Source organism: Psammomys obesus, unplaced genomic scaffold, assembly GCF_907164565.1.
Source record: "Psammomys obesus unplaced genomic scaffold, mPsaObe1.curated_primary_1811, whole genome shotgun sequence".
Classification (NCBI taxonomy): domain Eukaryota; kingdom Metazoa; phylum Chordata; class Mammalia; order Rodentia; family Muridae; genus Psammomys; species Psammomys obesus.
This window is the reverse complement of record NW_026592510.1, coordinates 16,061,818-16,077,368: the sequence shown is the minus strand read 5'-3', so window position 1 is coordinate 16,077,368 and position 15,551 is coordinate 16,061,818. Positions and strand designations below refer to the sequence as shown.

General features: G+C 37.9%; 1 protein-coding gene across 1 annotated transcript in view; it reads right to left on the bottom strand.

The window, feature by feature from the left end:
- Nucleotides 1–15,551, bottom strand: part of Tmc1 (transmembrane channel like 1) — a 175,569-nt gene that overhangs the window by 91,992 nt on the left and 68,026 nt on the right. The window contains exons 4-5 of the mRNA XM_055614177.1: nt 12,984–13,143; nt 7,342–7,470 (exon numbers count right to left, since the gene is read on the bottom strand). Of these exons, the coding sequence (XP_055470152.1) occupies nt 7,342–7,470; nt 12,984–13,143 (289 nt within the window). The remainder of the gene's footprint in view (nt 1–7,341; nt 7,471–12,983; nt 13,144–15,551) is intronic.

Sequence of the window (15,551 nt, the reverse complement as noted above, 5' to 3'; positions counted from 1 at the left end):
GTTGGTTGGTTGGTTGGTTGGTTGGTTGGTTGGTTGGTTGGTTGGTTTGGTTTGGTTTAGTTCAATTTGGTTTTCGAGATACAATTTCACTTTGTAGCCCTCTCTGTTCTGGAACTTGTTCTGTGGACCAGTCTGGCCTGTAACTCTGGGATCGACCTGTCTCAGCTGGGATTAAAGATGTATCCTGCCACACCCTGCCACCTGGCTGCTTATTTGTTTTTCAATAATCAGAGACAGAAAGGGAGTAGATCCAGGTAAGAGGGAACATGAAGAAGAACTGGAAGAGGAAACTGTTAATCAGGATATATTATATGAGATAAAAATGTATTTTCAATGAAATACTAGGGTTTTTTTTTTTTCTCTTTTTCTTCCAAGCATCTCAAATCCAGTTATAACAGAGGCTGGCACGGTAAGATATGTCTGTAGTCTCAAGTACTAGAAGCTAACGCAGAAAGACCAAAAGTTTGAAGGTGGCCTTTTAGTGTGACTCTTTCTTAAAAACAATTCAAAGTTAAATGAGTCAAAACTAAATTTAAAAAATGGACATACTGAGGGTACTTTCACTATGAAAAACATAACAGACACGGGGGCGCTTTGGTCAGCACATTGCTGTCCTCTGTTCACTTGGTCACCAGCCCTGAACTTTATAGATCGATTGTAGCAATGATTCTCCTGCCTTGATAATGAAGGTCCAACAACAGCAGAATCACAACTTCCTAGAGGACTCCCTGAGCGAGCACTTGTGATGAACAGAACTTCCTGCTCTGCACCAAAAATAAAAACAAAGGTTCACTATCAATAGCATGTTTAGGTTTATTTTGTATATCAAAACCTATTCAGAAAGGAGAATCTGAATGCAATTATTCAAATGCATCCCTGAGCAAACCAACTGCTTCCCCTCACAGAACTTCATTTTCTTTTATGTAAAATCATAACACACAACCTGAAGTAGAGCTGAGAGGACAAATGAATATAGTAAAATAATAAGCAGCATACATTAAACGGTGAGGGTGCTATAGGTATTGTGTGTGTGTGTGTGTGTGTGTGTGTGTGTGTGATTTACTGTTTGCTTCTTCACTTGGGTTCATGTAAGCCAGGATAGCCTCTACTCCAGTGGGGATTGCAGATATGTACCACCTTGCCTGAGTAAAGCACTAGTTTGAGTTCTTCCCGGTTATTCACGAAGTAGAGTTACATTTCTCTCTATCCACAGTAAGGAAACGCAAGACAAATAGAGTTTCCGAAACCATACTGTTTCCCACTTGATAGAAATGTATGAAATCATAGAACAGCAACGTGCCATTTTGAGGTACAAGATTTAGGTGTACTGCTTTCTTGTGTTTCAGGTGGAAAATGACATATTATTCACTAGATGATATGAGGAGTAGGAAAGGAAGACTGTGTACACCTGTGTTAGCTAAAATAGAAAGCAGCGTGATGAAGTGTGTGTTCAGGGAGCACACATGCTTAAAAGTCCTCATTTGTGCAATCTTTCATTCTCTACAATGCCTGGTGAAGAAACTATGTATGCTCAGTGTCTCATAACAGCTGTTCACAATGAACTTAAGCCCCAAGAAAGGACGTGGGATGGAGACCTCAGCACAGAGAATGAAGCACAGTCTTATCTCACTTTTCTAAAAAATCTCTTAACTTCCTAACCCCAAAAATGGAAGCAAAAACAAATAAATAAAAAGCTGGTGAAACTGGATAGAGTGAGTGAGACTGGGCAAGGAAGAATATTAGTTTCTTGGATGACGCACTCCAGCTCCTGTTTACACACTTGAGTGAAGTGCTAAGGTAACTTACTTGGCTTTTTATTCTTAACTAGCAAATCACAGATACAGCCAGCCAGAATGGACAGAGATAGCCTGTCTCTGCCTTCCAAGTGCTGGGATTAAAAGTGTCACCATGCCCAGCCAGTTCCTTGCTTTTTTTAAGGCTACATCCTAGCAACAAAATAAGGTGGTTGCAAATTAGCTTTAGCCATAATGCTGTTGTTATTGTCAACGGTTTTGGTTTCTGGTGAGTAATAAGTACACTGGTTATTTTCTCCCCAGGTGTGTTATTTCCCCCCTGGTAGCTACTCCCACGTGAGCTTGGCTACCTTTTACAGGCAGGAAGATCTAGTCATGCAATCTCTGGGAAAAACTTATGAGTAACTAAAATATGGAATATACTTAATATTCACACTGGGTAGAAATTTTATAGATAGATAAGTAATATAAATAAGCCTTGACTTTCAGATAAAAATGCACCATTTTCCTTTCACCCTATACAGATATTCTCAACCGTCTCATAAACTATCCACAGAGCAAGGTACTTGATGATACTTTCTACTTCTCAGAGCTGAACACAGTGTCTCTAGATCCTGTTCTTGTGTCGGTGATTTTTTTTTTTTTTTAGCATGAGAAATAAAACACTTCCATCTTGGGCCATCTATGCAAAGATTTATATGTATTTGGTTAAAGACTATATACATTCTAAACTGAACTTACTCCGAGAATACACAATGAGAAACACAATCATGCATGGGTAGGGAAAAGGGAATGCAGGAGTTCCTTTCAGCAATAGAGAGAGATTCATACCTACTGCCTTGAACATGCCAAGTGCTCTCTCCTGAGCCTTGCTAGACAGTTCCTGTGGAGACTCGGGCATTCCCTAAGTTTGCAATGTACATAGTAACTGCTTAACCATCTTGGACCCTCACCCATTTTTGCAGTGCTGCCAGCTGAACCAAGAGCCTCACATGCAAGGCATATGCTCTCTCACGGAGTTATAACTCTATCTCCATTCCTGACATTTGACTGGGGGCCCTGAAGATACTTATATTCCTCGTGGTAAGTGCTTTTTAAAAGTTCAGCCCTGAAAACATACACAGAAGTAGTATTATATGAACTGAAGAGGCTGTATTTACACACACACACACACACACACACACACACACACACACACACCCGTGGTAACAACAAAAAAATGGGGCCATGAATTTGAAAGGAGAAGTATACTGAAGGGCTTGGAGGGAAGAAAGCAAAAGGGGATGATGTAATTATATTACAATCTTAAAAAAAATTGTATTAAATATTTGAAAATGATTGCTGAACCACTCCCAATAACCTCAGAATCATAAGTTACATTTCCTTAGGGTTTTCTTTTGACAAGTTCAGAAGCCCTGACTCTATCTATAATCAGTTTTAGAAACTTAATACATTTCTGGAGTCCAGAGCAAAAAGGGAAGTCTTGGTATCCCACCCAGACCTAAACCTGTGACAAAATATGTCTCAGTAATAGTGAGCCTCTGGTCTTGGTTCCACAGGCTTAGAAGGAACAGCCTTGAGGCTGCTTCTAGAAAAAAATGCATAATCCTGAAAACACTCTTTCAAAGCAGGTTTTTCTGTTGTCTTATTAGAGTTACCATTGCTGATGTAAGACCATAACCAAAAGCAACTTGTGGAAGACAGACAGAGTTTATTTGGCTGATACTTCCACATCAGTGTTCATCATTGAAAGAACTCAGGTCAGGACTATAGGGAAGGAACCCGGAGACCAGAACTGATGTAAAGACCATGAAGGAATGCTGATTCTGGCTTAATTGACTTGCTTTTTTTTTTTTTTTTTTTTTTTTTTTTTTTTTTTTTTTTTTTTTTTTATAAAACCCAAGACTCCACATCAATCATTAGCAATGGGTTGAGCCCAGAGAGTTATGTGGAGGAATGAGGAGAAGGATTGAGGGAGCTGGTCAAGGACACCACAGGAAGACTTACAGAGTGAGTTGGCCTGAAACCCATGGTGGCTTACCGAGACTGAATCACCAATCAAAGAGCATGCATGGGCTGGACCGAGGCCCCCTACACATGTGTTGCAGATGTACAGGTTGGTTATCATGTGGGTCCCCTAACAATGGGAGTAGGGCCTTTCTCTGACTCTGTTGTCTGCTTTTGGGCCCCTTTCCCCTAGCTGGGCTGGCTTGTCTGGCCTCAGTGGGAGAGGATGTGCTTATCCCTGCTGCAACATGCTGTACCTGGGTAGGTTGGTACCCATGCCCTCCCCGCTTCACTGAGAAGAAGAGGGGAGGGGAAGGTGGGTTCGATGGTGGGACTGGGAGGAGAGGAAAAGGAGGTTCGAATCCGTGTGTAAAATAAGTGAATGAATGAATGAATGAATGAATGCAAAAAATACATAATAGAAAAAATGCCCTTATAGACTTGACTGATCTTATGGAGGCATTTTCTCAATTGAGGTTTCCTCCTCTCAGGTGACTCTCAGACACTAGCCAGCATACTCTGAAAGAGACAAAAGCAGAGGGAAAGTTGCCTGACTCCCTTGCCCTAGCAGAGTTGGGGCAGAGGAACATTTTTGGCATATATGCTATGAGGCAGTGAGCAGTAACTCTGACGGTATAGTTGGAATCTCTGTGGGAGAAGCTCACCCAGCTTGAAAGCCTGCAGAGGAAGATAAATGTGACACTAATATTAACATCTTCTACCCACAGGAATATCAGGGAGGGATAACACCAGGCACCAACCGTACATAGAGTCATGGAGCCATGGAGTCAGTCAAGACTTCCGGTCTTGAAGAGTCAAGACCAGAGAGTGGGCCTCACCTGCAGCTGAGCAGCCTCTTCTCTTCTATGCTACTGGCTGACTTTGACTTTGCTGTTCTGAATCACTGTCTTGCTGCCCAGCTGATTCCCCAGATAGCTTGCCTTATAGGAAGCAGCAACTCTGATGCCTACAAGGGCCAGCCAAGCAGAAAGAAAAAAAAAGTAGCAATGTAGAATCTTATTCAGTCTGAGAGTGAATAACTCACAGAGGACAGTTCTTGCTTAACCTCAGCTGTTCTTTTCAAGTAGGAATGTGATGTCCCATTTTCTACTTGTCTATAAGAAGCAGGACATATGACTTTTTAATGTAAAATCTCCTGCATTTGGAAAGTAGACATAAAAGAAAATTGCTATTATTAAAGAAAAAAGGCTAACATGGTTAATTTTGTTGGTGTACATTTTCCTGTGATAAAAAAATATATTAATTTTAAAAAGAAAAAATAAAGCAACAAGTGCCAAACAAAAAAAAAATACCTATATTCTATATTCACTTCAAGTTCTCATTTTCAATGCATGCCATTGTGTTGTGGTTGAATTTCCCTTTCTTTTCTTTCTGATTCCTATTTCTTTGTGTTTTCAAAGAGCCATTAATTCCTAGAGTCCAGCCCAAGGCTCCATTCTCTGAAATCTACAAGACAATATTAATAAAGGCAGGTTTCTGGAGATCTGAGAGCGGCATGGCTAATTTTTTGTCAGTTTGTCAAGATATCCTCTATTTCCTTTTGTAAAAACTCTAAAATATGGTAATTAGTCCATATACTACCAATGTGTCACCATCTTCCACGCTTCCTCTATCCCCATGTAGCTAAGTTTTCTTCTACCTAGCTCTGTCAGATCCCAGATCTCTCCTGTTGGGTCCCAACTCTCTTTACCACACTGCAGGGCATGATGTCTGTTCTCAGTGGTGTTTCATAGACAGGTGCTGAATGTTGACACTATCCCAAATGCTCTCTACAGCTTATCACCCTATCAATGGCATTTCATGAGAAACATTGGGGCAGAAATACTATACATCTCCTTCAGTTTTGCAGAGCCAATAAACTGAAGACAAGAAATTCAAACTCAAGTTTGAAACTTGTATCTATTCTATTGTCCAACATGGGAGCTGTACGTAAAAAAGGTATGTGTGTATGTGTGTGTGTGTGTGTGTGTGTGTGTGTGTGTAAGGCAAATCTGTTTTTCTGCTGCTCCTTGGCATTCTTCCTCAGTTTTCTTCTTTGAAACTTCATGACATTATTACTTTCTAATACTTGAACTTTTATATGTAGTTGTGTGGGTCTTCTAGGTTTGGGAATTGCATGAGCTATTTATATCTCAAAATATTTTAGGAGCCAGAAGAGACTTCTAGGCTGCCCAATGGCCTTCCGAGGCCACAGAGGAGAGGACACAGGCAGTCCTGATGAGACTTGTTAAGCTACAGGCAGGTGGTAGGGGAGGAGAAATCCCTCTTTCAGTGGACTAGGGGAAGAGGATAGGAGGGAAGTAGGAGGGAGGGTGGGACTGGAGGAGTTGACAGAGTGGGCTACAGTCTGGATATACAATGAATAATTTTTAAAAAATAAAAATAAATGAATTAAAAAAATACTTCTAAACCTATGTCAACAACACTAGCGTTTCATTAAATGAAAGGTATTTTAAAACACAAACAGATGCATGGGCCATATACACAGACATACACAGATACTACACACAGACACACACACACACACACACACACAGACACGAACATGTGGTATGGAGCGGTGCTTGCCACTGGAGACAATATTGTTTGGAGCATAGACAACCTTAGTCCATAAGTAAAGGCAGACACAAACTTTGTTGAAGGACAGCCAGGTCCAAAAACAAAAGCTAGATTCTTTTATTTATTTATTTTTAAATGAAATAACTGAGTTCTTGGGAAGCTAAAAAGTAAAATAATCTCCTGAACTAATACACTGACTCCAGCAGAATCAGGCCTAGAAGAGAACAATCCTGGAAGCTCCTTCAATTCCTTTAATTGCGCCCAGCAACAATTAGGTGTCCCTGCCATTTGATAGCATTATTAGTGAAATGGGCTGGAAGATAGTTTTGGAAACTCACCACCATACGTAAAACTGACTCATGGAAAAATAACATCTGAGGCAAAATTGAGAGATGCAGACACAGGTATCAACACAGACATGTTCCTTAGCCTTAGCACAGCCTGTCATTCCCAAAGTCACAGCAAGGAAACATTATTTTACACACACACACACACACACACACACACACGGCAACCTCCATCCAAGGAAAAGACCTTGTTTGATTTTGCATTTAAGAAGCTTAATAAGCTGTGTGCTGGGTGTGTTTTTACACAGCTCAGCAGTCAACATGAGATTGAAATTGGGTCTCTGATATGTACGTGACCAAGGACTACATGGTGGCGTGAGCCTGCACTGGAATCCTGCTTACTGTTCTGTCAATGTAGCAGCCTCCCGTGCTTTCATGAGGCCCACGATGGAAAAGTTCACTAGGGTCTGTAAACTCTACAGAGAAACAAGAGCAAGCAACTGCACAAACTTGTAAAGGTAACCACAATTTAAGGAGCAGATGATTCAAGGTGACCACAGAGGTTACAATCGCCCACAAGCTGATTTTGTTAAAAATTGTTTTCAATCTGTAATTATTAATCTAAAATCTCTCTAGCATGTGCATATATGTGACTATAACAGCATCTATAATACATAAGCAAATGTATTTGTATGTGAAAAATAGCAACCTACTTAAGAACTTCAATTTTCTTCTCCATTTTCCAAGGTTTGCATTTGACATTAGCAATCATTTGTCTATTCTCATCTAATAATGCTTTTAATCGCTCTAATTCCTCTTCATCAATTTCTTCTTCTTCTTCCCTTTAAAAGAAAAGAAAACCAAAGGTTAAAATTTGCTTCATTTCCAAACCCAAAAGGGCCCCTGTCAGTCACTTAAGCCCCTTTTCCAACTCAGCTGCCCAAAGTCAATGAGGAGTCCCCTAAGCTCTAGAATTCACATCTCAATACTGACGTCCAGCTTGGGGATTATTATAACTTTCAACAATGCTATTTGCATTCTAATGCTCAAAATGGAACAGTTCTTTTATGTCCTCAGCCTCCAGCTGTCAGAACGAGGAAGCTTTGGAAAGGATAGTTAAAGATCTATAAAGATACACACTTTCCTTCATCTCTGTTCCCCTTGGCAGCTATACTCCCCAATTCTACGTTTCATTTAAGAACCTTATTTTTCAATAAGGATAATAAATTAAAGGTGAAGATGTCTTTGAAGTGTCCTTAGAAATTTTAAATTAGCCCTGTCTCAAGAGAAAAGGGGAAAAATTGAAACAGGGGAAAATGAAACTCTGTTTCTCAAAGGAAGCCTAATCTGTTAATTACACCCAAAACTTCATTTGATAAAATTCAACTTGAAATACTTTCGGTGGAAGCAAATGCTTTGAAGACTCCTTCAAAGGAATTTTGCTTCTCTCTAAGCAGATGCAGCGTTCTCTTTTCTGTGATCCTACTGTTGCAAAACTAGAAGCTAAAGACAACAAAATCTGAACACGAGCCTGTGGTTTTTTGTGAAGCAGTGTAATACTATATTATAGAAATCAAATCATCACCAATGGATTGTTTTAATTATTAGGCTAGTGTCTCAATTTTAAATACACCCTTTCATACTTAATGTTATGGTATAAGACTGGGGTTCTGTAAGTCATAGTTTGCTTTGTGAGCATACTCAACCTTATATGCAGACTTGAATCACTAAGTACCTCCATCTTCTCCTGTGGCTTACTGTCTACTTTCTTTTGCCTCTTAGGCTGACACTTACTCCTAGCAAAACTTTGCTTTCTACTCTGGGAACTGAAAGGCCCTCCATGGCTGTAAGTGAGGCTATTGTGACATTTCTCCCAATACTAGCGGAATTCTGCTTCATGTCTCCCCAAGTGGAACCAGCACTTCTTTGCATCAGCCCTCCACTGAGATTCTAGTTTCAGCTCCCTGGCTTTCTCCTCTACACTTCACATTTTCATTTTAATCCTTCCCAGGGTCCCAGCAAGTGAATGCTAGCTCCCTTCTACAGCTGTTGCCATCACATTTCACCTCCCTGCTTGCCTCTTCCAAAGGCCTAGTTAACAAGTATTTTATTTATAACCCCTAACAACTCTTGTACAAAATTCTCAGTATTCAACTTGCTGTTGAAACCTCTCTCCTCACTAGACCCAGACCAAAAAAGATGTTGTAAACTATTCATTATTATTTTAAAAACACATTATGTAGTTCACTAAGCTTATTACTGGACCCAACAAGAATGTGAGGGGAAGCTATTTTTAAATGATTAATCATAATGTAGGAGGACACATTTGTAGACTTGTTGTGAATTTATAGTTTCTAATCATGCCTCTGTTATTTAAATAAAAATTCAGATTGCCTATGTAAAATAATACCTTCTATCGATAGTCTGCTTTGGGGGCAATTTAAATTCTGTGATGGCTAACTTTGCTTGTCAGCTCGGTACTTGAGAAGAGGGATCCCCAGTTGAGGAATTGCCTCTATCAGGCTGGCTGGTAGACATGTCTGTTAGGGATTTCCTTCATTCATAGATGATGAAGGAAGACCCAGGCTACTGTGAAGAATGTAGATGGTCCTGAGCTATAGAAGAAAGGTAGCTTCACCAGCCGGGAAGAGCAAATCAGTAAAAGCAGATCTCCTGCATGGTCCCTGCCTTTATTACTGCTTGACTTCCTACGTTGACTTCCATCAGTGATAGACTGTGATGTGAAAGCTTAACTCCCTTTGATTTTTTGGTCAGTGTTGCAACAGAAAGCATTCTAGGACAAATATTTCACTGAGAATAGCAAACTTGGTTCAAGACAGTTATATGGTGATACCCACTAAGAAGTAATTTGCGTTGTCACTGGTTTGCTTCTTTTTAATTATTTGGTATTTATTATACAAAATCCTGTGATGCCATGGAACAATGGCATAAAATACTTGAGAAAGTTTTTAACTAAATCTATAATCACAGATTTTTGTTACTTTTATAATTTGCCAATTTGAAACAATATAGAGGTGGAGTTGGTTAGTCTTAGAAAGGTTAGATATGTTTTAAAATAATTGAACTTGTTTCCATGTAGCTATAGATACAAACACAGACCAGAACACACCTCTTTTGAAATTAAAAAAGCTAGCAAATGGAACTGGATGAGTGCAATTATCAAGAATGGAAACAATTCAGAATAAAAGTGCTTTAAGTTTAGTAACCTAATTACTTAATATTTCAAGCCTTTAACAGAACTATCATTCCTGAATAATCCATATGTACATTAAGTAAGATAATGTACTACCTCACTGAGTCCCACTAGGAATCATTATACGAGTTTCGGTAAGGATAAAAGAATGAGCCAATCAATGTACAAATGGTTTCAAAGATTACAAATTTGCACGCCAAACATCAGAGACCGTTTAATAGAGACTTTTCTGACACTCTTCCTGTGTACACTACTTCCTGTGTAGCCCTGATTCTGATTGTCCAGTGATAGAAGCTTTCACTCCTCTCAGCCTCCAAATAACTTACTCATATTTTTTTCCAGCACATATATCTTACCTTATTTTCCAATAATTTGTGTGTGAGTAGTTGCTCCCTTACTACACTATAAATTTGGGGGTCTGCATAAATATTTATTGGAGAAAAATTTATTTATTAAACTTTTCTGAATAATATTGAGTTATCATCCTGAACCCAGTGATTGAATCAAAGTATACTAGAACAGAGCAATGCCCCTACAAGAGGAGTATATCTTGGGAGGGTATACACTCCTACACTAAATGACCCATAGCTTGTACATTTTTAAAGATGTTGTTATTAATAGTTGTCAACTCCAAGAGGATCCTGATGTACTTCAGAGCATGGCTGATAGTATTTCAAATACTAAAATACCACTCCCATCAGCATTATATTGAAACAACTTATCTAAGAACCACTCAAGAAAGATCTCTTTAAAAAAAAAATATATATATATATATATATATATATATATACATATATGTACATATGACATATGTTCTATCTTCTGAAATTCAGAACTACTCTGTGCAAAAAAGACTTTCTATCTTAAGCTTACCAACAGTTGTGAGGAAAAAAGAAAGCATAATATACTCAATTTTCACTACTATGAACATTTTGCCTACTTGTTTAAAAGTGGGTCAGAAAAAGCCTGTGATATCACTAGAAATACTCTACACTGTCTAACAAGGGAATACATCTCAACCATCACCACAGACAGCATTACAACCTTATATTTTCTTGGTTTAAAATGAGTGTGAGGGCAAGGGACACCTCCCTGAGGCTTCACTTGAATATTTAAAGAAGAAAGATTCTGAATTAATTCACTTAGATCAATGTGTTCTCAATTGTCTGATAATTTTCTTCAAAGTATATTTCCAAACACATTTTTCTTCTTAACAACATATTATAATCTACAAAGAAAACAATAGAAAATAAACCCTGAAATATTCGCTGGAACTAACCGTGATGGCAACTAATTTGAGAATTCCTTGGAGTCTAAATTTGGCTATGTAGAGGGTTAGGGAAATGGGGTGTGACATGCAAGTAGGTGCTTTTAGCCTTCTCAAAACCAAAATGGAAGCGAGACCAACTGAGATGAGGCACTCTCATAGAAGAAGCTCTAACTGATAAGCATGGGCGTGTTTCCCAGAGGCAGAGCGCTTTATATGAAAGCCCAAGGTGGGCCAGGCAAGCAGAAAAATTCCAGCCCAGTTTATCTTCTCAGAAAGTTTCCCCCTCCACCCCCCGCCTTGGGCACAAATTAAGAGGAAAGGCAAATTCTACTATGAAATTTATGGCACATATGTGTGCACTGGTGATGTTTTCCTGATTAAATGCCTCCTAGGAAAAAACAAACAAATAAACAAGCTTTGCTAACAGGACATATTCCTTTATAAGAATACACTGTAGCCATCATAACATTACACGGGACTTAAAATTATATTGCATTTGGATTTTTAAAACTGCCTGCTAAAAAAGAAAAAGCAAGTAAAAATATCAGAGTTAAGATTTAAAGCAAATGGTATCTTGGTGTTCAAGAAAAAGAGAGATAAAGTTCAGGGAGGAAAAACACATAACAGTAGATGGGAAAATCAAAACTAAAGCTAAAACATTAAGAAATCAATCTGGTTACTTGTTATTGTAGGAAGAAGTGCAATTTTGCTTTCCTACCTGACAAATGTCCATATGGTTTCATTTAATAATGATTATTTCTGGGGTTAATGTAACAGAGGTATCAAATGCTGAAAGGTATCGTCTCAGCAGGACAAGGTAGAGGAGGAGTATTGGATTCAACTGCCTGGTGGTAGTCCACAAAGCCCTGAAGCCTTAGTGGATAGAACAGGTTGGCTTGCTGCTTGAATCCTTTCCAAAGAGTCTAGGTTTTCCACGATTGGATGTCTGCAAGACACACTTTCCCTCCTCTCCCTGCCACCTCTCCCACCCCCGCCATCTGCAAATTTCTAGTAATCCAGGAAATAATCTTCTTGGATCTTTTAAAAATAGCATGCAAACACATCAGTCTCTACAGCTTAAGAAGTAAAAGTTTGGAGCTAAAAGATGCTGAAAATTTTTTTAATATAAATATGATCTGAGTGTGGTGGCTGACACCTTTAATCTTAGCACTTCAGAAGCCAGCCTGGTTTACTAGTGAGTTCCACGCCACCCAAGGCTTAAAGAGTAAGACCTTGTCTTCAAAACAAGTACCACAACAAACTACGTACGTGTGTGTGTGTGTGTGTGTGTGTGTGTGTGTGTGTGTGTATGTATGTATGTGTTTCCCAACATTCTATAACAGAGGCCATCACACTTTCTTTAAAATTTCTAGCACTTAACATTTTAGGCTTTGAATACTACATTCAGCTCTGTCTTGTACCCATTTTTTTTATTAAAAAAATCCATAAAACTATAAAAAGCATTCATAACTCTTGTACTAGATTTAGTCAGTTTACCAAATACTTCTCCATAAAATAAAGATACCTGAGCTCATTCTTCTTGAGTTTTCTGTGTATCTCAGGTTACACTGTATACAGCTGATATACTAATTCTCAAATATTTAAAACAACCATAATATTGTAACAACATGTAACAATTTAAGCTTTACAAGGGAATTTTTATAGTCCATTCTTAGTGTGTATTCATTTTTAAAAAACTGTATTTTAGTATTTAAATACATTTGAGTGGAGTTAAAGGACAGAATCAGATTAAGCTTGTCTTACTAAAAGTTTTCATGATGGCTCTGAAGCCCAGTGCATCCCCACGTGGAGCAATCTCCTTTTTTGTGTGTGTACATAATGCTGTCACTTACACAGGAGGAACAACTTACGCTCCTCTCCTCAGCCTCCTCCGCCTTTCTTTCTCTCTTGCCTTCCTTGTTTCTTCATCCTCCGGCTCAGGTTCTGGATCATCCTCATTGATGACATCCCTGGTCCGTTTCCTTTTTGGTCTCAAGCTCTCTCTTCTAGGTAGTTTATCTTCTTCTTCACCTGAACACAACAGCTGATATATCAGTAAGCGACATCAGAAAGCACTTGTTTTCTCTCACTAACAAGTTTACTCTTGTTTTTGCTTTTAAGGGAGTGTGTCGTGGACTGGTGAGTGCAGCAATCAGTTACCCACAGCATAAAAGGCAACGCTCTTTCTACACATACAAACCCCTCACTTTGTTTTGCTCTGTGGATCGTCTTTTCAAATATGCAAATCTGGGGTCTCTGCATTGCAATTAATCTTTACCATTCCAGTCTTTATTTATTAAGATAAATCTATGACTTGGAGCTTAGCAACATATTATGATTTTGAAAACCATTCAAATCAGGTTCAGGTTTGGAGATTACAATCTAACATGTGGTGGCAGAATTATAAAGCTCTGTGTATTTGTTACTAGATTTCTTAAAACAGAGGTCTGGACTCACAGGGAAATTTCTATAAGCCAAAACAGTTTTAGAGAAATTCATAAAATTTTTGAGATTCTTCCTAGTTCAAATTATTCACCGTTGTTTTACTATTTAATTATTCATGTTAGCGTCTGCCTTATTTGGCAAGGTTGGCACAAACTACTGGATTTAATCAATTTTCTTACTTCAGTTTCCCAAGTACTTGGAACTACAGATACCACACCTAAGCTTATCTTCATTATTAACCCCAACTATTATTTCTTATCAATTCTGAAATTATAGTTTTCTATCTTTTAAAATATATATATAGCTCAGGGTCTGGAAAGATGGCTCAGTGGTTAAGAGCACTGGTTGTTCTTCCGGAAGCCCCAGGTTCAATTCCCAGCACCCACATTGCAGCTCACAAATGTCTGTAACTTCAGGAGCTAATACTCCCACACAGACATAGAGACAAAATAGCAATAAAAAATGTTAAAAATTTTAAAAAACATACATAATTCTTGTATTTCCTTGACTAGTAAATTCCATAGACTTTAAAGAAGAGTTAGTGCAACTACTTATGAAACACTTTGAAACTGAAGAGGACGAACATTTCTTAACTTGCTACATGAGACCCACACTACTGTCGAACCCAAGAGGCTAAAGAAAATTGTTTTCTGATGAACGTAGATGCAAAATTTCACAATGAAATATAGCAGCATAGTAAAAGGATTGTATGCTATAAAAAGGAAGGGTTCGTCAATGAGATATGAGAATGGCTCAATATTCAAAAATCAAAAAAGGTGACATTATTATATTGTTACACTGACAGAATTAAGGACAAAAAACACATCAATAGTTGTAGAAAAGCACTTAACAAAACTGAACACGTAAAGTTACCTATAAAAGCATTTTACAAAATAAGAAAAATCACCTCACCATAATAAAGGCCATATATAAACACTAGTGCAGTCAATAGTGAGGGGAAAATCAAATTTTTCTCTCTAAATTTATGAATAAACCAAAAAAGCCAACTCTTTCAACATAGTATTGAAAACCCCTCACTTAGAACCAGCAAGAAGCAAAAGTAAACTTTCTGTTTGCAAATGACATAATCTTACATGTAGAAAACCTCAAGACTTTGCAAACATGTTAGAACAAATAAATGAATTTAGTCAAGAATCACAGAATTTATAAAATTAATATATAAAATTCAGTTGTACTTTTTTACACTAAGAGTGAATGATCTAAAAGGGAAATTAATAAGGCAATTGAATTTAGAAGAGCCAGAAAAAGAACAAAACACTTTTGAATAAATTTTACTGATTAAGTTCAAGACATCTTATACAGTAGGAAAAAATGATGATGAAGAAAGTTAAAAATTATGCAAGAAGTGGAAAGACATTACATCCATATCTTGAAATAGTATTATTAAAATGCCCCAAATTGTGTAATACTCAAAGCAAACCCAATTACATTCTCAATATCTTTTTTTTTTTTTCAAAAGAAGAGAAACTCAAACTACTTATATGAAATCTCAAAACATCCAAAATATAAAGAGCATTCTTGATGTGAAATAACACAATGGGGAATCTTGCAAGATACAATACTAATTTGCCAGGCAAGATTTGGTGCAATAATGGCAAGGCTCTTACGGCTCTAAGCAATGATTCCTGCTTGGATCTGAGATACGCGCCACAGGAAAAATTTCATGCCTTGCGCAGTACACCTATCAAAAGCCCATGACTGGCCCTCGAGGGATGAGAGACCTGATACTGTTATTTTGCTAAACAAACATGTTGTCAAACTGCTTTCTAAATATTTTTACACTTGTACCCATGGTCTAATACTGCTAAACCTTTGGTCAAAGAAACTTTTTTTTTTTTAACAGTAGGTAGTAGACAATGCAGAGACTCTTCAAGTGGTTAAAGTTCTGAGAACTATTGACTTTTTAGTGCTCAGCCTTAAACAAATTATACATATACATATACATATACATATACATATACATATACATATAC